General features: G+C 40.2%; 1 protein-coding gene across 9 annotated transcripts in view; it reads right to left on the reverse strand.

The window, feature by feature from the left end:
* TANC2 (tetratricopeptide repeat, ankyrin repeat and coiled-coil containing 2) overlaps positions 1-24,330 on the reverse strand; it is a 287,901-nt gene that overhangs the window by 157,165 nt on the left and 106,406 nt on the right. For all 9 annotated transcript variants that reach the window (XM_076356962.1, XM_076356961.1, XM_076356968.1 and 6 more), the window contains one exon: positions 2,727-2,798. In XM_076356962.1, the coding sequence (XP_076213077.1) occupies positions 2,727-2,798 (72 nt within the window). The remainder of the gene's footprint in view (positions 1-2,726; positions 2,799-24,330) is intronic.

Genomic DNA, 24,330 nt, shown 5'->3' on the forward strand with positions numbered 1-24,330 from the left:
ACGATGTTTCTTCAAAATACATTTGGCACCAGACACAAAAAAGAAGATTTGCCATCATTGATTTCGATTCTTAAAAACAGAGTTCAAATTTCCTCAGGCTAGATTTTGGGGTTTGAAGGAACTATAAACACGACGCATCTTCTGCAACTTAAGGTCTGGGAAAGACCTAAAAGTCTGTGCACCTAAAAGTGCATTTCACTAGTTATTATGGTGTAGAGTTCGCAGTGTCTTTGACCAATCTTTACCTAAAACCGAGGGCAACTGGGGGCAGCATCCTATGTAGAAATGAAAGTAATAATATCTTTGCAAAGTCTTCAGGAGTATTTTCCCTCTTAAAATTCAAATGCTTTACAACAGAACCAGTGAACTCACAAAATACCCACAACGTACTATGTTCACTCCACAGATGTCAAAATTTCTCTCTCATCCTCACCAGAGCAAACAAACACACAAACAAGGTAATTGAAACAGTCTTAAGTTTGTTTCAGTCAGAAAGAATATTGGGTTTATCAAACCCTCAAATTAGGGATCATTCACGGCTGAAATGGAACTTTAACAGTTTGTCTATAGAAGATACTTAACTAAAACGTTACTGCAAAGTGCGTATTTGAACTAATAAACTATTTCTTGAAGTTTTCCAAGATAATAAAGCTTTACAGACAGCTGTAATACTTGGGCATCACACACAGCAACATGAAAGTGTAAACACAAGTAAGACGACCACCTCATTTCAGTTGGCTGGTTTATCTAAGCATAATAAAACCCCTTAACCCATCACTATGAAAAATACACGTTAACATGTGCAGACAGATGTATGGACACAGAAAAGGGCAAAGGTAAAGATAATACTTTTATGGAGCAAAGAGACAACTTCTTCCACACTGTAGAAAGCCTGCGTCTACAGTCACGTCCATTGATCCAAATGGAAATATTTAGCACAGAAGCTTGTTTCTCCAAGAAGTTGGAAGTATTTTTTTTACCTGTTTTCCCCTCTACTCCCTCTCATGCTGAAACTTCTTGCTAGCTACTGCAATTCCTAGAATCATGCTTATTGAGGCAAACAGATACAGGTTGGTCATTCACATACATGCAAGTAAGTATTTGCAAAAAAAGCCCCATGTCCTCTGCCCAAAACTGGGACTTTTCCACAGCAGCCAAAATGCTGAATAAATAGGCTGAAATGTAACCTGAGAGAACAGAGCATCTGAAACAAGTGTATGGAAACCCAGCCGGCACCTCCCATCAGCAGCTGCACCCAAGCTGCTGTATCTTGTAACAACAAACCAAGGGGCAAAACCCAGACAAATGAAAGGACATCACAGTGACTAACAGCAGAGAAAGCGGGCAAGGCTCGGCCTTCAGAAGTAACACAACAGCAACTTTATCTGAGCTAACAGTGTCTGGAAAAGAGCAACCATTCATTCTGTATTCTCGAAGCACCAAAATGCTACTTGTATGCAAGCTATCATGGGGTACATGCAGTTATAAATTCCCTTGTTCCTTCCTAATTTTAATTTTAACTCTTCTATTTTAAAATAAGAAAATTTAAAATAACAAATTTTAAAATAGTAATAAAAAGATCCTATGTTAACAGAGCAGTTTCAGCTGTTATGTTTCACAGGGCTTCAGGGTTTTAACTCTAAATTCCAATCCCCCTAATTCTGATTGCAGGCTTCAATCACTTGCAGTAATTTCGCCCGGGCAACACTGGAATACTACCAAAAAAGAACAATGCTCTGGAGAAAATGTCTCCATAATAAGTCATTAGGACACCATGACAACAACAGACTTGAACCTAAATGAAAGGAAAATTATTGCTGCAATCCCAAAGAGAAAATAAGTCAACGCACATAGCACCTACTGGAGCCATGCTTCCAAAAAAATGCTTCTTAGTCTCAAGAGCTGTGTGAAAATACCAGCATTTTCACAACTCTCACAAATGAGCAAATGCTTAAAACTTTAAGCAAGCTACTTCAAAGGACACGTAAGCCAGCACAGATCTAAGAGCTGCTGTCAGTGACAGAAATCCCCATTAACAGCTCTAGTAATGGTTTTAACCACCAAGCCTATTGTGAACGATGGATACTGAACAAAACAGTTTGTAGAATCATTATTTAAATAATATAGAAACTATTTTTACTACTCTCTTCCTAGGACCTTTTGCCCTGTTCCTGTAGGATGAAACAAAACAAAGTGAAAGACGTAGCACGCGGCTGTTCAGCCCCCAGGCAGGAACTCACAGGTCCCCATATCTCTATCACATCACGGGGCTTGGGGGAAGGATAACCTGGTTATTGAGAACCAGCCGGGTTCTCCCCTTTGCAATCAGGGAGGAAGGCAAGCGGTCACTGTATGTGAGTGGCCTGCTGATTTGCGCTGCTATGTGCTGAAGACTTCTTACACCAGCAGCTCAAACAACCGCCCTCGCGTAAAGCTCCATCCCCCCGTCTGCAAAATAGAGATGCCATACACTCTACAGGTACACCTGCGCTGCGCCATGAATCAGTCTACAGTCCTTCAAACTATACAAAGATAATCTGCTTTGTGAATATTAGTAAATTTGTAGCTATGTGGATAACAACGATGGTTACAAAACTCCATAAGATTACACAGTCATACGAAAAACACAAAATATGTGTGTGTGTGTGCATATATATATAAAAATACATATATAAGGTGAACAAATGAGAAACGAGTCACTGAGGCAGAACAACACTAAAGTTTACCTTGCCCAGATCGGCTCTGACGGGAGTCTACACTTGCCTGTCTTCGGTCTGGTGGCTCCTCGTTCCCTCCATCTGCATGAGAACCAAAACAGCAGAAGTAGAACATCATAGTGGACAGGTCAGGCAGATGCAACTTTTCGTTGAGTACCATCACCTATCTTGTAGGAACAGCAGAACAAAAGGTCCCTCCTGCAGACTGAAACTGGGGCAAACTGACTCCTTTGCTGTTCCTTCCAGTTTCTCCCCAGCTCACTGCAAATGAAATCCTGAGGTCCTCAGGACATAAGTAGGCTTTTAACTTCTCCTACTGACCCAACAGATACCTGAATGAAATAGTAACCAAATTGTGCATCTTCAATTAGTTCCTTCACTTTGGACCATGATATCAAAATATAAAAAATATTAAGTATTTGAAGAAAGAGATCCAGAAAAAAGAAAAAAACCAAGAACATTCTTTGAAATTGCTTCCCTTTAAAATTATTTGTCAGCTAAAAAATGGGAAGGCTGGGAAGAACAAAACCACTCTCATTATATCCTCTTGAAACTGTTTAGGAAAGCAGCTATAGTTAACAAATAACAAATCCATCTGGATAAACATAGAGTGGGACATTGTGTACAATATTATGCAATTAATTACATGCTGGTCTTCATCGATCAACTGACCAGATTAGAAACAACAGATATGCACATCAATATAGATGCTTGAGTACACAGGGTTTATGCCAGCTGAAAGCAAAACGAAGTCTAGCTATGCAGACTGTGAAAACGCAAAACCAGGCATTTAAAATGCAGGATCTATTTCAGAGGTTATTTTACCTTATGTCAGGGGAAAGGGAAGCTTTTAGAATCTTTAAAAATAGTTTTGAAATAACTGAATTCTTAAATAGTTGTTTAAAAACTCAATAGTTGATTTTAGCATTTATACTTTTTGATTATACTAGAAGCAGCTGCACTCTGATACATTCATGTCTATATATATCTATATATCCCCAAAGTTATTTGTTGGACGGGCCTGTTGTACCATAAAGTAATTCAACTTCATCAACGCACATTACATGTGAGTTACATCTGTTACTCTAGCTTGAAAGGTAAGTTGTGTATTGGAGCACAACAGCAGAACCGATAAGGTGACTGAAAATTTAGGTCTACCGCCACGCCCCCAAAAAGCAGGGCCACAGCCCAGGCTGCAGAGAGGTTTTTTGTTTCCTCTTCCCTTGGCAAAATGCTTCCAGCCCTCAGTTTCCCTGAAGCAATGGTCAGGCACCTTGAATGGGTGCCAGCAACGCAATTTTCTGTCACCTTTGTATTTTTCCCTGGTCGTACAACAGCTGCACATAAAGGTCAGCCTCCTAAAGCTAGCTAAAGCAACGTAGAAATCCCATATTTTGTATCAGCTGCTCATGCCCCAATAAGCCATCGCAACTGCCAGGTGTCAAGGAGGCTGCAGACCACATCTCCCCTGCTCACTTTTATATTCTGGTTGCAAGAAGGATGTGACATTGCAAATATGACTGCAATTTTGACGTATTCAAGGAGCCTTTATTAGCCTGGAGACACCCTCTTGGGGTTAGTTACATTGAGTCTTCCTACAGTCCGGCTGGCATGAAAGAGTATTAATAGATCACGATCTCTGTATTTTTACTTGTAATACACAATGTTGGTTTTGAACACTGCTTTGCATACAGATATAATCATCATCACTAAAGGCCCCCAGACTACGAGCCCACATGGACAATCTCTAAGTTATGAAGAAAACAAAAAACCTTTGAGTTCCAAACATAAATACACAATGACAGATAATTATAAGGATTGAAAGTTTCAAAAGACGAGGGTTACAAAAAGAAAGTCACAGTATTAAAATCAGGAGGAAAACCCTGTATTTATCAAAAGCCACATAATCGTCATCAAAAGACAAACTCAATTTTTTTTTTTTTTTTTGGGCATAGTTTTTGTGAGTGGTGATAAACAAACACCTTGCCAGGACAGTCCAGCTAATCCACAGGCGGACCCTGGCAAACCTTTCCCCCCTGGTACTGAGCTGGCAAGAGGCTGGTTTCGTTCTGATGGAGGTAAACTCCTAATGGCGGAGATGCTGCAGGATGCGACCTCGTAGGAGATCATACATGCAAAGGTCTGGTTCCGTGGCAGAGAAGGACCACACAACCCCGTCCTGCCATGAGAATAAACCAGGAGGTCCCCACCGACAGGAAGATACAACACAGTTGGGTTAAATTACATTTTAAAAAACCTCTGAAATAAGATTTCAAAAGCTAATGCAATTTTTGTTTTTAAAACTACAGTAAAACGAAAGAATGTCTGGTGACATGAAACCAGTTTGTAAGTTTTTCTTGAATTCATAGAGTAACTTCTTCCATAGTGCTTTGCAGTAAGATTTAGACAACAGCTTAACTCTCATTTCAGTTAAATACTTTTGAACACCAAAGGCAGCTAATATTTCACTATGTTAATAACACAGTTTCACTACAGTAAACAGATGTTCCAAATTAACTTTAAAATGCCCTTATTTTAGTTCATCCCAAAGAGCCACATAATACCCCAAAACTCTAATATATGCCTGTCAGAGATGGAAGACTTTTGAAAGTTAGGGGAAAAAATTAATAAAGGACTTTAAGGACTAAATTGGGCTTAAAACATAATAGCATAGTAAGGGATGCCTGACCTCTCCAGTCACTGTTGCTGGGTGGGATGAATTCTGGAGATGAAGGAACAGACCAAGTATGAACCCATGCTCACTCCAATTTTTTTTTTTTTTTTAATGTAACTGGGCTCTTTTGAAAACACACGTTGCCCTCATCTCCTCAGCATGGTTTTGCTTTAGTTCAGCCCCGTTCCCACTCTTGCAGATCTCCTGAGGTCCTCCCTCCCCACCCAGCCACGTTAAATTCCCACCTGCTTCAGACCTGCTTGTTTCAGACAAACTTGATGCGGCACCATTCCCCTACGCCCCACATTCAGAATATCAGTGAAAAATAAAACATCATTCACTGGGGACCTGGAAGTACTCTCAGCAACAACAGCCACCGTCACCCAGTGGTGGACTGGAGACTGTGAGAACAGGAAAGCGTCTCTCGCTTTTATGACATGAGGTGCAACAGCGAAACCAGGGTACCAAAGCATCAACCTGCATTTTATCACAGCCGGTTTGCAGCTCTTCCAAAATTTGGTTCTCCCATTAACAGGAGCAACAAGGTTTTTCCTTGACACCATTTTCGGCGGGGAGGAAATGCAAGCTGCTGTTTGGAAGACAGAAGGCTTTTACCCAATAGCTTTACCAGGAATCTAAACCCTACTTGGGTTTTCTACAATGGAATAAATCTAAGAGACAAGCATGTTCTTCACTTTAAAAGAAAAAAAACTGTTAGCTTTTTGCCCAAAATGAGTAGGTTTAGGTCTCTGGGAAGTCAGCTTCCCTACCGAAGCGAAGCAGATGTTTTCTGAGTGTGGTACATTTACAAAATACAATGATGGGTGCTTAAAGAGAGACAAGACCAACCCACCAGCAGAAGAACTGTTGGATACTTCATGCCTAAGTAGGAATTAATCTATTTAAGATCACTTGGAAGGACAGGATCTCTCCTGTGCAGTCACTCGGACGTAACAAAAACAGTACTCGTGCTTTGAGAACAAGCATGAACCAAGGTAGCAGAGCCGACGGCCCGCAGACCCGGCGGGCCTGCTCTCTAACGCTCTGCAACACTCCACAGTGGGATGCAAAATGGTGACAACTCGTTGCCAAAGCCATTAGGTTTGAGAATGGGAACTGCTGCACAGGATTCAGTCTGGTATAGCGCTCTCAGGTAATTTGCAAGTTACACAATATATTAAGCGGGAGAGAAAGATCACAGTAAATTAACTTCCCAAATCAATTTTGGGAAAGGAAAAAAAAGAAATCTGATGACTCGGCACGTCTTTAGTCAGTATGCAATTGCGCTCACCCATTGCTGCTGCGTTTGGTGCAGTTGCAGCAAAGGCTGTAGCTTGGGTGAAACACAGCATAATCTAATGGGGCATTCTCAGAACCATTCAGTGGCTTTTAACAAGGAATATTCTGAGAACAAGCATAGCTGGTATAAAGCTGTCCCTCTCACAAATGTACAGAAGTGCATGTGCACATGCACCTAATGTACATAAATAAAACACAGCTTCACTGTATTAACATAAGGCAGCCAGACAAGCTAGGGGCTGTTTCGGGAAGCCCTTTACCCTCTACCCTGTGGACCACTGACCCTTCCCATCTGCTGCGCCCTGTATCTTCAAGCAAAGGCAGGAGAAAACACGGAGCCTCCCGCAGACAGATCCAGGCAGTACGGATCCTCCAGGGCAGAGCAGGCACCTTCTCCCTCACAGGCAGGAATTGTGAAATGATGAATACTTGCAATAAAAATATAAAAAAATACAAACAAATCAACGCCATGTAGTGGAGAAGGCTGGTACCTGCAGAATTTAAGATGTATGGTGAAAAGGCAGAGGACTGCAGGAAGATAAGGAAGAGCCCGCAGTTAAGAGCTGAATGATTGAACTATTTAATTTTTTCCTCTTTGCTACAAATCAAAATTTTGAGCACACTCAGTTCCCTGCAGTGGAGGAGCAAGGTTACTAGGGAACAATACCATACGTAATTAAAGCGTTATCTTAATATACATGCAAAAAAAGGGGCAAAATACTGTTGCCAAGGGAACATTAATTCTTACATTTTTGAACTTCCAAGTGCTCAAGTTCAGAGTCTTGATAGTGTTCACCCCTGTGTGCATATCAGGACTCTCTCGTTCCAACAATACTGTTAGTAATTGTATTTATGCACGATTCTAGGCAGTTGTTAGTATCTGCTTTAGCAATAGTATTCTTTATAGGCATGACCTACTATTTGGACAATAGTTTGCAGACAGTATCACTCATGGAAGAGCAATTAACTCAGTTGCTGTAACGATTGTCAACATGGTGAAACACCACAGCTATTGACAAAGCCTCAGATGCAACATCTAAAAGAGGTCACCAAAAGTAAATCAGTTGTGAAATCATTGCTAGAAAACACAGATACCTGTGTTAATTTAAAAGAAAAATCAGAACAGACCAAGGTAAACCTGGTTAAGGAGCTTCTACAGAAGGTGCCACGAGAAACAGAAAATAGTTATTTTTTGCAAATGTCCCGAGGGAAATGAATGACGTAGTAAAATATTGACTCAGTATTCCATATTCTCTTGTATCTAGCAATGAGAAAAAGAAAACTTTGGGTTTTTTTATTTTTAAATATATCAGTGTTAAGAAAATCCACTAAGATTTACATATTTTTTTAATTTCCTAAAGATGCTGTCTCATCAGCATCTAACATGCCTCCAACCGCACTAGACAAGAACTGGGGTCAGAAATTCAAAGAGGGCCGTCCGAGTGGGTGATTATGTGGCAAGCATACAGCAAACAAGTAATAGCTATTAATTCTTTCTCTCAATTACAAAGGGATTAAGTAATCTCAACACAATCATGTTTAGTAACAGCTTCAGAAAAGCAGTCTCTCCTACTATAAATGGGTCTGAGAAACACCCGCTTCCCGTTCTCCCTCGCCTGCTTGTCTCTCCCCCCCCGCCCCATCTATTCTACCACTTCTCCATTTAAAACCAATGGCACAACAAATCCTGTCCAATGCACAGAACAACTGTATTCTTTGAACAGACTGCTCCCGAAGGGAAAAGAAAATCCCAAGGGTTTCAGCAATCCTACCAAATAAATCCACTGCACAAAGCACTGCATCGCAATTAGTAAGACCAGTCTGCAAATAGGAGCAAGATGCATCCGCAACAATATGATCTGATGTCAGCAAATACCACAGCACCTTCAGCATCACCTCGCTGCCAGGTGTTCACGTTAAAGGCAAAGACAACAAGTTTTAAATAAAAGAAAGTGCCAGCAGCCCGACATTCCTGTTCCCCTATTTAATTAAAACAGCGTCTAAAACACACAATGTGACTAAATGTCTTCCCAGTTCTTTCATCTGACAAAGCAATTTTTAACGCAGAAAAATAAAAGGGTGGGTCAGCCTGCTTTACGCATGCTGGGAAATCTGCTGCAAGAACTGACTGCATTAGATGTGCCGTTGCTCTAACAGCAACTGACAGAGCGCGCTCCGCTATAATGGCTTATAAATCAATACTTTAAATCTGCATCGTATCAAAATTGTATTTGGAAAGCACAGAAGACTCACACAAAGCCAGTCCAGCAGTTAGAAACTGATCTGATTCCAGCCCAGCCTGGCATCCCTGCGAAAGGAAAGGTCTGCCGTGTGCACGGCGTAACGTAAGGCGATGTGGCTCCCAACTGCCATCATGCTCCCAAAACACAGATGCATGGGGAAAAAAAAAAAATAAAAATCAAACTGCCACAGGGGATGAAAGCACGCCGGAGCACAGTGTGCGGTGACGGCAGCCGGGCCGGTCCCAAGACCTCAGGACATCGCTGCTGCAGGAGGGAGCGCTGGGTCCCGTCCCTGGAGCCCGCAGCGGCTCAGCCCAGCGTAGGGGAGGTAGTTGCAAATCTTGCTCTCAGCAATCCCGATGGATTCCAGCCAGGCTAAGGAGTGACATGTGCCAAATGCAACCGCCTGCTGTCCTCCCAGGGGTGATCTGTGCCTGGAAAGAGGCAAAACGTACCCAAACGGGGCAAGAGGGGAGAGTGGACTGAGTCTGGTACTTGAGAGTCATTTTAATAAAAAATTCTTCCCGATTGTTTCGTTTGTGAGGGGGTCTTCTGCTTCAGAAAACAAATACAAAAATTATTATTGTGCTAAAATTAGTATTATTAAAATTACTATGATAAAAACTATTAAGAACTACATTAATTTACTAACAGAATAAAGCATCTAACCCCCACCAAAATAACTCCCCAGTGGGAGTGCTGGGGTGCATGGGGGTGTGTGGTTGTGGGTGTTGAGGGTGGAAGATTTTTACTGATGGCACTATAGGACAGACCTGGGTTATTCATCGCCATATCATTAAAAAAAGAGCTCCCCAACCACTCTCCAACACGTTGTATCCCTTATGAACAGCTCTGATAATTCACACAAGTCATAAAAGACACACAAGGCATACTATTTCTGTGTAGAATTATCTTTCTGCAATTAATGTTAAAGATAATGTTATTTAGACTAATTCTAATTCCTAGACTTTTACACACACCAGATGAACAGATCTTCATTCAGTGGCCAAGAGCACACCCCAAAAGCAGGTATTTTTCAGAGGTAAGCTAAGCAGTGAAATTTCAAAATTTCAAAAAGGAAAAAGCCCACCTCAATTACATCACTGCCCTGATGATAAAAAAAAAAATCCCAAAAAACAACCTCCCCCCAAAAAAAAACGCAAACCACCCCCCCAAAACAAACATAAACACCCCCCCAAAAAAAAACCAAAAAGCTTTTCAGCTGTGTAGAGTTTATAATGCAAAGCAATGGGAGATGGAAGTGGCAGAAATGTTTTTGTAAATATAATATTACATTTGGTAATTGTTAATCCGTGGGACATCAAAAGACTTTCTTCCTTTTTTGCAAACAAAATGCTAATATTTAAGAAAATGGAAATGCCAGGCTGTGTTTTGAAATACTTTAGCTACAGTGGAAAATTAATATACACTTAGTACAGATAAGGGGGTTTACCTCATTATATGTTAAATATAGTCCCACTGGAAATATGAGCAGTAAGCGAATGAGGAGTCAGTACTGACATAAGGTATGCACTGACTCCAGTTGAGTCCGTGGTTTGAAAATAACCTTGAATATTATAAAACGTTCAACGTTACGAACAAATTGTTTCTGGAGTCACGGCTCTAACAGGGCATGATGGACTTCAGAAACCCAGTATTATTGCCACTTTGTTAATAAACCTAAAGACCAGAATAAGAGTACACATGCTGGCTTGGTTATTTCATTAAAGCTTATGAAATTACATTACAGATTTTATCCATAACTATAAAAAGATGTGCACACTTTATACTTTGCGCTCTTTAAAATGGCATTAATAAGTACATTATCTAAATTTATAAACAAAGGCCAGCTACCCTCAGTACCTGCATTGTATCTGAGCTCATTAAGGAACAAGCTCAAGAGCAGAAAGCAATCTGTAGTGAAAACATCATTCTTTAATTTGTCGAAACAGCCGTGAGGAAGAGCAAAAGCAGATGTACGGGGAGTCTGAATAACCAAGGTGAACACAAAAGATCACCCAGAAGTCAATCTACTCCTATTCAATTCATAATCTCAAGATTGGTTTTTCAAAAGTGTACATTGGAAGCATGCATTTTCACATTCAAGATTTCAGTGATTTCTTTTTATTTTTATCCATAACCTTTTTATTAAAAAAAGTCTGAAACATTCATGATCTTTTAGATAGAGTAAAACTTAAAATTCACCGTAACTCCTAGTTTCTCTAACGTAGACATCCCTGAACAGGCCAGATACAGACTGTAGTAATTCTCCTTTAAGAAAGCATATTCGTTTAAAAACAGGACCAACAAAAAATGACAGGATGCAAACTCAATATAAAATTAGATTAGCAAAGTTAATTTTCAAAAGAACTGGACGTGTTCAGACTCCTTACATTCCATTCACTGTCAGCAAGATTTGGGTTAAATCACATCAGTGCTTCTAAAAATTTAGCCCAATAAGCCATCTGAGTTCACTGAGTTTTAGCCAAGTAATTTGGGTTGTTCTGATGAATAATCTTTCAATCTAGTTACTAAAAGGGACAGAAGCAGCTTCACTTGTTCACTGTTTTAATCATTTAAATAAATGAAAAGCTGGTCTTTTTGGAAACTACATAAAAGTTAATGGGGCAGCGTAGGAAGTAATCAGCTGAACGTAATGTTTACTGTCACTGAATCAGAAAGGTACTAATTTGCAGCAATCTACGTGCATCAACTTATAATTATTTTTCTGAAATTATGTTTCAAGCTCCTATGGGGGCAATACAGAATCACCCAGGATGAGCAGATAAAAGAGCCATGGTTACAACTTTCAGAGAGGAAAAAAATAAGAAGCACTCGCCTCTTCAGAAGTCACTGTAAGGATACACAAACGCGGATACAAGAGATGGAGTTTTATCCACCCACTCAATAAAAGGCTGAGGAACCGCGATGGATGGCTTGGAGAAAGCTGATCAAACCACCAGAGTCAGAAATAACTCCACTAACGTGGGATTAAATATAAGCATTATCTATTTTACAAGACAAGACAATAAATAGGTTTAATAATTGGACACAATATTGATTTGATGATAGAAAATAGGTTTTTCTCAGAATTTGTGAGCAAATACTCAAAATAATATTTTGTTAATTGTTTTGGAAGAAATTTAAAATTTATCCTTACGCACATGAGATGGAAAACACAGTCAATGATAAGACATTTATTTCAGACAAAATATCTGCTTCGCTATCAAAATCAGAGGACCTGATAACTCTCTCAGAGAACCATCCAGCAAAATATTATTACTGCATCATTTTGTGTTTTACTTCTAACTTTTATTTTTGTTCTGACAAGTAGATGAAGACCTTTGGTTAACAAACCGTGACACCCAGAAGATAAATGAGGTTAACAGGTAAATGAGGTATGTTACCTCCACAGACTGTTAAGCCGGACCTTCTTTCCCCTGAGTTTTTCTTTCTTAAAAGCAAACTGCACCACCACCACTGCCCGGGCAATTTCTCTAAGCCCAAGGGGTCTTTCCCAAGCATTTCTCTTTCACAAATGACAGGCTCTTCATTAGCAAATCAGCATTATATCATACAACAAAAAATGTAACTCCGACCTGAGGAACACACCTTGGAATCCAAACTTGCAACATCTGCAGCGCAGACAACTCATGCTGGAAAACTGGTATGGAAGGAAATGGTTTCAACCAAGATGTCAACACTCGTGCCTTGTTCCTTGCAGCTGCTGCTATTGACTGGGTAGGCAGTTCGATCCATAGCAGGACATTTTTGATCTAACATACTAGAATTTGTAGCTTGGAGTTACCCGGTGTTATCTTACAAGAAACTTTGTAAAGATGCCCATAATTAGGTATTTGGGAAGAACTAGCCAGTTGGTGAAGTCACTCTGAAGTAGTTAACACCTGGACACTGCATCAACCCTGCTCCGGTGCAGAGAGAAGAGAGATGGGACCATCCCTTCTCCCTTCCCCCTCTCCATAGTACAGCTTCGCACTTACTGCTGTGACTATCCCTATGTTATTTCAACCATGGTGAACTGGAAACCCATCTTCGTAACTGCTTGGAGAAGGAGAAGGCACACCCCTTCCAGGCACCCTGCGCTCAGCCTCCCAGCAGCACTGTTTCTCCCAAGCCTCACCACCTCCCATGGACCTCACCAGCTGCTCTGACACGCACGTGGGCTCTCTCCCACTCTGCCCAAACATGCCTCAGGCTTTCTCCAACTCATAAATGTGCCTCAGACACAACACCCAGAGGAGCTTCCACAGCAGGAAAACAGCTTCAGTTACCCTTATTCAGTAACCCAGCAGCTCCTATGAGGCATAATCTAGAGCTAAAAGTTAAACAGAAAGATATGAAAACAAACATGTTTTCATTGACATACAGCACAAATTGTTTCTTTTCTTGCAGCGGAACAAAATATCATCTAGCCATTTGAAAGATGTGGTCTCCTATATTTTGGGATAAGAAGGTCTTTCTTACTTTCAAACCGAATTAGCACAGAATTGAATCTGGTGTTAGCACACACAAGCAGAACGAGTTATGAATTGTTACACCTTCCAACCTGAATAGACATAACAATAAATATGTACTGGGAGGAAAAAAGAGGTAGGAAAATGTAAAAATAACCAGAATATTTCAAAAGGCGATCAAAGAACAACTCTACAGACAATACAGTCGTTCATTTTTGAAAACTCGTTACAAGGTGGGAAAACCCTTTGTTCTGCCTGTGAGAGCTTTCAGTGTCTGGTGGGGAAGCATACACATGTTGGCAACGAGGGAAGGGGACGAGAGTAAAGGAGGATCAGCGATGACTGACTTCCGAATTCCCTCCTTGTCATCACTGACTCAACACGCTTTCGCTCTCCATCTGTAAATTATAAAATACTTGTATACTCTAACAAGGTTGTCTGGGACCCTTAGCAACCACAAGCATTTTCAGCTTCAAATAAAAAGCACAACAGATATACTAATTATTCCAATTGACTGATTATGTTAAAATGTAATTAACTAAAAACAATTAACACTAAATACAACATATGGTTTTCTTAACAGCCACAGCAAGAGTTACCTATTTTGTAGGGCAAATTTTGTCTTTGCATTTGTGTGTGCTCCTCTAAGTAAAAGCTCAAACAGCATTTTTAGAATGGCTTAGTGGTCATCTGTCCTAAAATTAGTTGAGAAATTGGTACAAGTGACTGAAGCTCAAAATAGGTTATTCTGATGACAGGCAGTCTGCTGCTAGCACTCAGCAATCCCTGAACGACGACAGAAAGAGAACAGTGAAAGGGATTTATTATGGATTCAAAGCCCCATTGCACAGGAAAAAGGCTCCAAAATCCCCCAAACCCATAACCGCCATGTTGAAAATATCATTTTGGCCTTGGCTGAACCCATGGGAATCCAAATGCCATCCAAGCTCTTTTCCTGGCAATTAACCAGAGCACCATACCCATTCAGACCAGGTGACGCTCCCCATATGCCACTGTTGTACAGCACCGGGAGACAGAAGGCAGTAACTGCATGGGAAAAGCAAACCCGCGCACACACAGGCACGGGAATGCTTCACACGACAAGGTCGGCTCCTGCTGTTGCCTCCAAGATGCTCTGCTCAGTGGCTGTCCTACCTCCCTAGGAAAGCACAAGCACAGCCTACCAAAATCCCAAGCAAAATATTTCAAGTACTTGCAAAGGCTTAAGTTAACCTTGTTTTTAGAACTCAAAACTTTTTTTCTTGTATAACGCTAGTACACCATATTTCATAGTGAGAGCTGCTATGGCCAATGTGTCCTTATGACACCTTTAATTAGTTTCATAGCTACCAAAATGTTAATTTTGCCACACAAGCATAAGGAGGCACTGTTGCTAGTGCTCCTCTCAGGGGTTTTCCCCAAGATCACAGAGTAAATCAATGACAGTCAGCAGTGTTCGGACTGCGAGTCCCTGCTTTCACCTGCGGACTGCAACGCTTTGCCTACCCAGACGTACTTAATCCAATTACCTTGGTCAACCGTATTGATTCATCTATGACTTACTACAGGAAACTGATTTTTGGCAGAGGGTACCAGCACTTCTGTATTAGGATTTGTCACATGCAGTTTGAAATGGAGGTCTTCCAGCTTTACATGTGCATGTGATAGTCACCGTAGTATTGTCACAATTAAACACGCTTGGACAGGCTGGTATGAGAACTGTTATCACTCTCCAAACAATGCCGTGTCTTTTAGTACTGAAGAAAGTCATTTAACTACCAAGTCTGAATGTGCTAGCGAAATTACAGTAAGATAACTAAGGAAAAGCAAAAGGGAAAAGAAAACAAAAAATCCCATCTGAAAACCTTGTATTTCTTAGCATTTCATTGTCTTCTCAAACAGATGTAACGCTGAGTATTATTTTCCATCATCAGCTCTTGTTGCATTCTACACTCTCATACTGCAGCTGAATTAATTCTTCCATTCCATTTCCAGTGAATGCACTACTGATGTTTTTAGAAATACATTACAACTTTACATCAAAGATATTTCCACCAAATGCAACCAAAATCCTTTTTGCAGTCTGTTACCTCCTGGAATCCAAATAACTAAATTTTAAAAGTTATGCTTAAACACTGAAGTAGTAATAATGCAACCCAAACATCCTCAGGAATCATCTTTCTTATGGCTCCTGTGGCTCTATACTGCAACAGAAAAAACTTCACAGATGTATGCAGTCACAATTTATGGCCTTTGATCATAAATACCACTCACTCTCCTACTTAAGGCAATTATACAGTAAAATATAAAAGAGGTTAACAGTTCTATTTAGTTGGAAGAATGAGTAATTATTTCTGAAAACTATTTTCCAGATACTACTCAAGCAGTGGTAGTAATATATATACATACACATTTACAAATAAAGACAGACAGGGCTTTAAAGAAATTATTAAGTATTCAAGAAATTCTGCCTGAAAGATAAAATGCAAAAGGAAAAGCAATATACAGATATGTAGTATCATTTTGTACCAGTACCAATTTCCTATCTGTTGAACTATTTCTACATATTCCTACATTAATTTTAGATGGCACTTTACAACACCGCACAGTCTAAAGTTACATAGCAATCCCTGCACCACTACGAAAGGCTTGTCTCAAGTATTGCACAATGCTGAATTTAGTTAGGACCAATACAAAAAGGTCTAAAAAAGGAAATGGAGGAATAGCAAAGCATTAGTACATCATCTCTCGTTGTTTTCACCCATGCCAAGGGATGCCATGTCAGTCTGTCACTGCAGCACCAGCCTAAGCAAGCTGCTGTTGAGTTGTACGCAATATCATAAACTGCTTTGCAGAGACCAGACATAAATCTCTCTAATTAATACAATTACAGAGGCTCCTTATAGTAATTTTTTTTGATTTATCAACCAGGAGGTACAATCAATCTAGTACTAGCACATTACACATGATGGCTTATAAACATTTTTTGCCAATTAAAATGATGTTGTGGATTACTCACATCCTAGAAGGTAAGAATACATTCCCTTCTCCTCTGTCATTTTTAAAGGAGAATGAAACATTCACAGACAAGGGCAAAAAGCTGCTAGAGTGAAAGAAAACAATTTTAGAAACGAAGAACTTATCTTGCATCAGTATTCCAGCAAATTCTGCTACGTAAGCTATCCATTCAAAAGAGCATTTTGTGAAGTAAGAAACCCACTCCTCAAAGAAATGCAAGTCATAGAGCACAGATCAATAACCAACCTGTGGTCTAATGGAAATAGAGGTTTACCCTGATCATATAATGCTATTCATGTGTACAGCAACAAAAAAAAATCCCTTCTCAGTTACAGAGAAGATAAAAAACTACAAATAAAGATTCTTACAGAGATAGACAATGTAATCGGAAACAGTTAAGAAGTTATTTGTATGGTAAATAATCAATAGCCTAAATGCAAATTGTTTTTAAATTACTGAAAGCAAAAAATAATTTCCTTATGGCAAAAACCTGCCATTTTTCGGGGGGGGGGGGGGGGGGGGAAGGAGAATCATAAAAAAATTGGTAAAAACCAGTCCGATGCTTTGTTTCCACATGCGCTGCCTGTATCTTACCACCACAGAAGCAAGCATCTGACGACAGCAGATGGCACAAAATTCAAACGCAGAATCCGTGTCAGAGGTTAGCTAAAACCTTACAATATCAGGAAACTTTGCAAGGAAAAGACAGGAGAAGCAAGAAATCACATGGCTGGGGTGCCACTCCAGCAGGCAACAGGGATAAGGAATCATGAACAAACTTCTTTTGCAGAAAGCTTATGAGGAAAATTTACTTAATCAGACTACGTGCAACACGGCAAAGGACCATCAAATTTCCAAAACGCAGGCTGATCTTTAACATGAGAAACAAGACTCAGAGTCAAGAGATGGCATGGGACAACCCGGAACCATCAGCCATGGGGTGTTTCGCTGCATTTGCTGCTTTTCCATACAGACATCCTCCTCCCTCCCTGAAGAAAAGCAGGCAACGCCACCCCAGTAACTTGTCACACCCCCAGATACAGAAAACTCTGGAGAACAGCACTACACTTCTACAGAGAAGACTGGCAGACATGCAGGAGTGTTTTAGGTGAAATTATGATCTACCAGCCAATGCCTGAACACCCAAGGACTGGTGGGTCCTCTGAGACTCATTCCACAGCATTTCAGCAATGCACAGATTTTCCTCCATGGGCCTCAATCTTGGTAACGCTGTTGCTTTCATACAGTAAAGTTAGTTAGCTGGGACTTCACATTCCCATTAGTAACAGAAGATCACAACCTATAACCGGAGATGCATTTCTGTGGGTAAAACTGCCCGGGTGTCTCAGTGGCTGCTGCAGAAACTCCTCCTGCTCCTTCACACCCGGGTTCACAGTTACAGGCAGGATTTGGCAAGGAAAGGAGTGTTAATCCGAGGATTTCATCTGGGAGAACTTTATTAGGCTAAGTAATTTCCATTTTCTCCTCCAAGTGATCTCCACATATTTACATGCACGGAAGGACTTGGCGGAAGACCCTCGCAGCCCGCAAGCAGAGCACAGACCCCTCGCTGAGCACCGAAGACCCAGCACAGCCCCAACACACCCGCCATCGAACCAGGCACGTCTCGGGCACAGTGTGATGTGAAGCCACAAGAACCAACTTCAAAATAGGATTGAGCCTGGCTGAGGAAACCCACTTTCCACACTAAAAGGGAGATTAAATCTCAGAGTGGAAACCCACTGGACTGTGGTCCCTCTGCAGACAGGACCCCAGCAGCTCCCCTCGCCTTGGTGTGCTGCACATGGACCATTTAACCCCCATCTTACTTTCTGGCTAACTTTTTATTTTGTTGTTCTTTATCCTAGCCAGCTTTTCTTTCAGCATGACTATATCGGTTATAGGGTGTAATTTTTCACCAGAATAATTTTGCTGATAACCTGCTGAAGATATTCCCCTTTCGTAGGTACAGACATCCTTGCCAGCACCGCTCCATTTACTGCTGTGAAACCAAGCTGTTTTCACCTGAAAATGTATCGACATAACCCAAATCAATAGTTTAAAACTATTGATTTAATAGTTTAAAACTATTGATTAAACTATTAAACTATTAGTTTTAAACTAAATCAAGACCACATGCACAGATGTATTTCACTTGTGTGTTGATTTATATTGTTAAAAACATTTGTAATCTTGCCTGTGACCAGGCTCAGCAGTGACTTCACATTCGGTTCATCTGCCTTTGCTGTCACTACTTAATTAGCTGTTATGTTTCCCTCATGCTGCCCCACTACCTCGATGAGGTGTAAATTATCTGCTAAAAAAATTGTTTATACTTATCTTTGTTTTGCTTGGCAATTTAAAACTGAGACTGTTGAGCATTTAATTTAATGAGGCCAAGTTTTGCATAGCATTACATTATGTAAAATAATTACACTTTAAAAATTACTGCTATACAGAAGATTATGGAGAAACCTGTTAGTGCTAAAATTATTCTACTTATGTAGACAAACTTTGAAGTTTATTAATGAAAGTTTGCAATGAAACAGCTGTTCTGCTGATTAAATAAATTATGACTAAGTTTTCATGTTAGCTTCCTCAAGCAGGCAGCTATTAAAAAGCTAGACAGACTAATTGTATAAAACTCATGAAATGCAGAAAGATGCACAGCATATTACACAAACACATGAAATTATAAGCAGAATTCAAACCATCCGTTACTTTAAGTGGCTATTTGTTTGGAGATGCATATGAAAAATTCTGAAGAATTCCTAACACTATGACCTGTCTTAAAGTAACCTACAGATTTCAGGTGAGAGATATTTGAGTTTGACTTATCAGAAAATTTAAATGAGCAAGCAAATTCGGAATGCACAAAAAACTGTCCTTGATGAAGTGAAAGGAGAGCTAGTTTTTCAGCTTTGTACCCCCTTTCCAAGTTCGCAGTAGGTCACAAGTGGAGAAGAAAAAAAGAAAGGAAAAAAAAAAACAAAACCACAAAAAACCCCCCAACTGTCCCAATTTATTTCTCATGTTCCAAAAAAAGCTCCATACACGGTGGCAGTGTTGAAGGCAGGAGGACAGTCCAGCCTCTCCCTGGGCTGTGGGCATTATCACCCATTAGCACAGAGAGCTGTAAGCCACCAGCCGATGCTTTAAGGTCAAGAGAAAAAAATGTAAATGCCTCAAGATGGGCTGATGCACATTTAAGCTTAGCTTAGTCATAATGATGAAATAAGATTTGATACAGCAGTAATAAACTCAAAAAGTTTCCAGCAAAGATGGAGCAGAAATCAAAAGGAGGGAAACAACCTGAATACATAATGACCAAATCATATGTCAAAGTATTTCAGCTTTATGGGCAGGTACAAATTCATCTGATTATCTAATTCTTTTCAGGCTTTCACAGATCCAGCTTCTTTAAAAGAAAGAACACATAATAACTCAAGTGCTTTGCGCATTGTAATAGAAACATTAGGAAACACTGCACCTTATTTTCCCAGATCTATAGAGGACTGCAAAGCTAATGCAAACAAATACTTGTTTTCTGAGGCAATTTTCAAGCCTCTCAGAAACAGAGGGCACAGCAGTCTTCAGCAAGAAGCCAGCCCATGCAACTAGCACGTTAAGATCAGGCAAGACATTTTCCGCAAGTTTTTCCTCATAGACAACTGAGTGATAATTTTTTTATATATAGATACATGTATATACAGAGACACATACTGCTGGTTTTCTACTTGAGAATTATTTATCTCTTAAAATAAGATTAATGTTAAAATCCAGCCAGGCCCAGCCTGACTTCCCGCAGCGTACAAGCCACATATTTTCATTCATTTATGTTTGACTGAAGCTATCTGCTCCTCTGCTGCCAAAAAGTCACTTTCATTCAGTTAGCGTCAATGATTATTCATGCTGTTTAAGCACTGTGCCTTTCTTCATCGCTTCCAATTCTCATTTCAGTTTGTGCTATATGCTGCATGTTATATCCCTGTATTAGACTGAGTGGCCTTATGGTACCCATATTTTCATCAAATATGGGTACGGCACAGTTAAGTCAGCTCCCACCTTTCTGATAACCTTCACACCCAGAACTCCTGATCTTCCAGGGTGGGACATTTCATTCCTTACACCCTGCCACTGGTGCGGCCTTCCATATTCTCCCTAATTTTGCAACCCCTTTTTTGAAATGCTGACATCAGCACCGACTGCAGCGCAGCACTACTGACCTCACCAATGTCTTGCATAGAAAAACACCTTCTCTCTCATCCTACTTAAGAATGTCTTGCACACATACTCATATACTTCATTAGCCCTTTCTGTCACAGTATCTAACTGGAAATGCAACCTTTTCACCGCCACTGTTGTCCAAGACATTGTTTTCTCATTTGCAAGTATGTGCATGCATGCCTGTGTATACGACCTCAAATCTGATTAGCTAGTATTAATTATCCCATTGATAGTATGATCAAAAAGTTTGCACCCCCCTGCGCCTAACTCACTTTCCCTTGCACTCAGCACTCTGAGTCTTTGAAAACTGAGAATTTTATCAAAATCAAAGCCATACACAACCCCAGCAAAAACACTCCATGTGATCATCAGTCAGGCCTTGCATTAATTCTGACTTCCAGAGATTGGTTTAAATTCAGGCCGCATGTAAGACCATTTGAAATATCTTTTTAAGTAAAACTTAAAGCCCAGAACTCCTCCACCAACAAAAATCCCACAGCCTGTGCCTTTATGGAGAACTACAAACCCATCCGCTTTCAGAGGCATTTTACATCCAGGTGCTTTATGTGACTGGCAGGAGCTGCTGCTGAACTGACTTTTCCTATGGCTCCCAGCACCCCATATTGCAGCACGTTAGGGACACTGGCACTTACAAGGAATGTGCAAAAGTTAAAAGTGGAGGAAAGTGAAAGAATTTAGCAGTAAACTGTTAACAACTTGCACTACATTGATCATTTGAACGCAACTGTGTACATGAATAAATCAGGCAGGCACAGCATCATCCCCCATTTCCCTCATCATGCACGCTGCTTTGCAGGTAAACACATGTATTTAATCAGGACACAGGCTGAATGGCAAACTGTACTTAAGGAAAACAAACGGGGGAGACTTTGTAAAAGCCTGTGAGTGCCCAACTAGCAGCAGTTAGCTGTGTGAGGTGGGGGGAGCGAGAAGTTATCTATATATCTCTCTTCTGTCTTATTCTGTTTCAAGTATACACGTCTTTAATCTGTTTACACAAGCTTTAAAACACAGACGCTGACAAATAAAACCCTTCCTTTTTCACAGTCATTTCATGGTGTTTCTGAATTTAAAGCCTTGAACAATCAAAACTGAAGTAGTTCATACTATAAAACAGGAGCACGCTGCCACTTCTGCTCCTTAAAATGTAAACTCACCCACTTCGTGATCTTTGTGGACGTTAGTGGCAAAAAGCTGGGCAAAATCTCAAGTAAATAACATAGCCCCAAATAATGATAAAGTTGCTGTTCTCCCAGGATCAACAGAAAAAAACCCAATCCTTTTAATGGAACTAAACTGCTTATACAGTAAACATATCCTGTAATCCAACTGCTTCACTGTAGTGATACGGTCCAACTGCTTGCTTGGGAGAATTCAATTCTGTAGAGATAAGACCTCCCACACTTAAGCCCTGCATCGACATTTATGGAAAAAACAGCAGCCCTGGGTTGTCTGGCAAGTTAAACTATTTGCATAACGCCCATTACCTCATACACTTTACAGAACACATACCTGCCTCCTTTGCATCACTGCTTGCTATGCAGGAAACATGTTACAGACAGTATCAGCCATAGCCTTTTAAAGCAAATTACCTACTACTTTTAAAGCTAGCTATGAACAAAGAATCCGGAAGACCGAAGTATCAGTACATGGGTTAAGATCCTGCCAGCGCACGTGGTTCATGGTTAAAGGCAGTCGACTAAAAGACCACCACTGTCAGTTGCATCCAGAACTGCTCTCTGCAGCATCACACTAGACTCGGCGTTCAGGCAAGTGATTGCTTCTCTTCCAACATACTCTGGCTCTTGGAGATTGCAGTCTGATTCTGTAAATACTCATTTAGGTGCAGAAGTCTTTGCTGGACTTCCACCCAAAGGGCTCCAGAAACATCTGTCCTGCACATTTGATTCACAACCCAATGAGAACTGAATATTTTTAGCAATCTAAGCTATATGCAAATTGCACTATCCAGGTAAAAGTGCACTTCAAAATGTACTTATTTTGTTTTCTAAGGACAAAAGAATCCCTTCCCTGTGGTTTAAGAAGATCCATCCTATTCCTAAATTCTACACATAGTATACTACTACTACGTGTTCAGTTCCTTGGGGGGTTGGAGGGGAGGAGATAACAAGGAAAAATAATAATTTGTGCACATTCAGTTTTAGTATATCTGATTTACATAGAAATAGCATCATCCTTATACCTAATTCTTCTTGCATTTGTCAAGTCACACAGCTGCTTGAGCAATTAATGAAAATTAAGTCTTTCAAATAGCTACATCGTTTATTTAGGTTAGCTGGAACAGTCAAATACGTTACACAACCAAACTCAATCCTTTCTTCTTAATTGACATCAGGCATTACCAGGCCAGTAATTATATTTATTCACCTCCATTAAAGGACAGAGGGATACTGACTGGCTGCATAGTTCAGCCTACAGATTCCTTATTACTCTTGGTAGTATAACAAGAACAAATCAATCCCTGAATGCTTTTCTAGAGCTCCATTTCACTCTTCAACCAGTAAAAAAACCACAGGGTGCAAAAAAAAAAAAGCTTTATTTGAACACATCTCTATTAATCCTCTTTTTGAGTCACATACAGGAGAACTTAGAAATGCATGTTGTTGTTATTTTTTAACCTAAAAGTTTTTTTGCTTGTCTTTTAGGTAAAGTACTTTGGGACCGTGCATCCTCGACCTCAGAAACTGATGCTCCCAGAGCAATCTATGCCAGCACCTCGGGCATTCAGCAGGTCCAGCCCCTCCTACTCAAAGCAACACCAGTTTACATCAGGTCACTTAGAGCTTTACTCTTCATAATTTTTATCCTTCTGTAACATGTTTATGAGAAACTGCACAGAGCAAGCACAGTTACCTGCATGACTCACCTTTTTCCTTTTCATCCAAAGCTGAAAGGAAAGCTTCAAACTATGTCTGAAGCTGCAACAAAATCAACTTAAAAGGCACTGAAGCAGACAGCGCCACGGAGTTTCTTAGGCACCTGCCATTCCTCCTTATCTTTTTATAATGCATCGAAGCAATAGCAAGAAAACAGTCTGCAATGTGCCCGCGTTACCAAGTGCATTAGCCCCAGGCAACTGAGCTGCAGTCCACCACAATGGGCTCATCTATATTCCAAGAAAACTTCTTATTTCAAAGGAAATGTTTTGGTTCCCATGATGTAACTACATGTCACCCGTAATGCCTAATAGCACTAATACAGACAAGTATACTTGTTAATTGTAAATGGAACACACATCAATAGCCAGCCCGAAGTTTAAAGGGTGATAATACATCTTTCAGCCTGTCAGTAGTGATAATCTAGGTGTCAACCCCACTCCAACACATGGCACACCTGTAAAAAAAGACAGAACCAGTTTTGCTTTAAAAACATTTCAAAGCTTAAGCTGCATTTTGATTACCTTTCAAAAAGAGAAAAATCTTTTCAGAACTTTAAAGGGCTAATCAGCAGAGAACCACCTTTAAACTGGTTTCTTAATGTATATAATATTCTGAACAAAACATAATAAAGCATGTTCTTTAGTAAGGAGATGCCTAACTAGTCCTTTTGTTTGGTTTAAACATTTCTTAAACAGTCTTCTGAGCCAGAAGAACCTACTGTAGACATCCCTTTGTGCAGCAGCTGACACCACAAGG

This window comes from Aptenodytes patagonicus, chromosome 20 (genome assembly GCF_965638725.1).
Source record: "Aptenodytes patagonicus chromosome 20, bAptPat1.pri.cur, whole genome shotgun sequence".
In the NCBI taxonomy this organism is placed as follows: domain Eukaryota; kingdom Metazoa; phylum Chordata; class Aves; order Sphenisciformes; family Spheniscidae; genus Aptenodytes; species Aptenodytes patagonicus.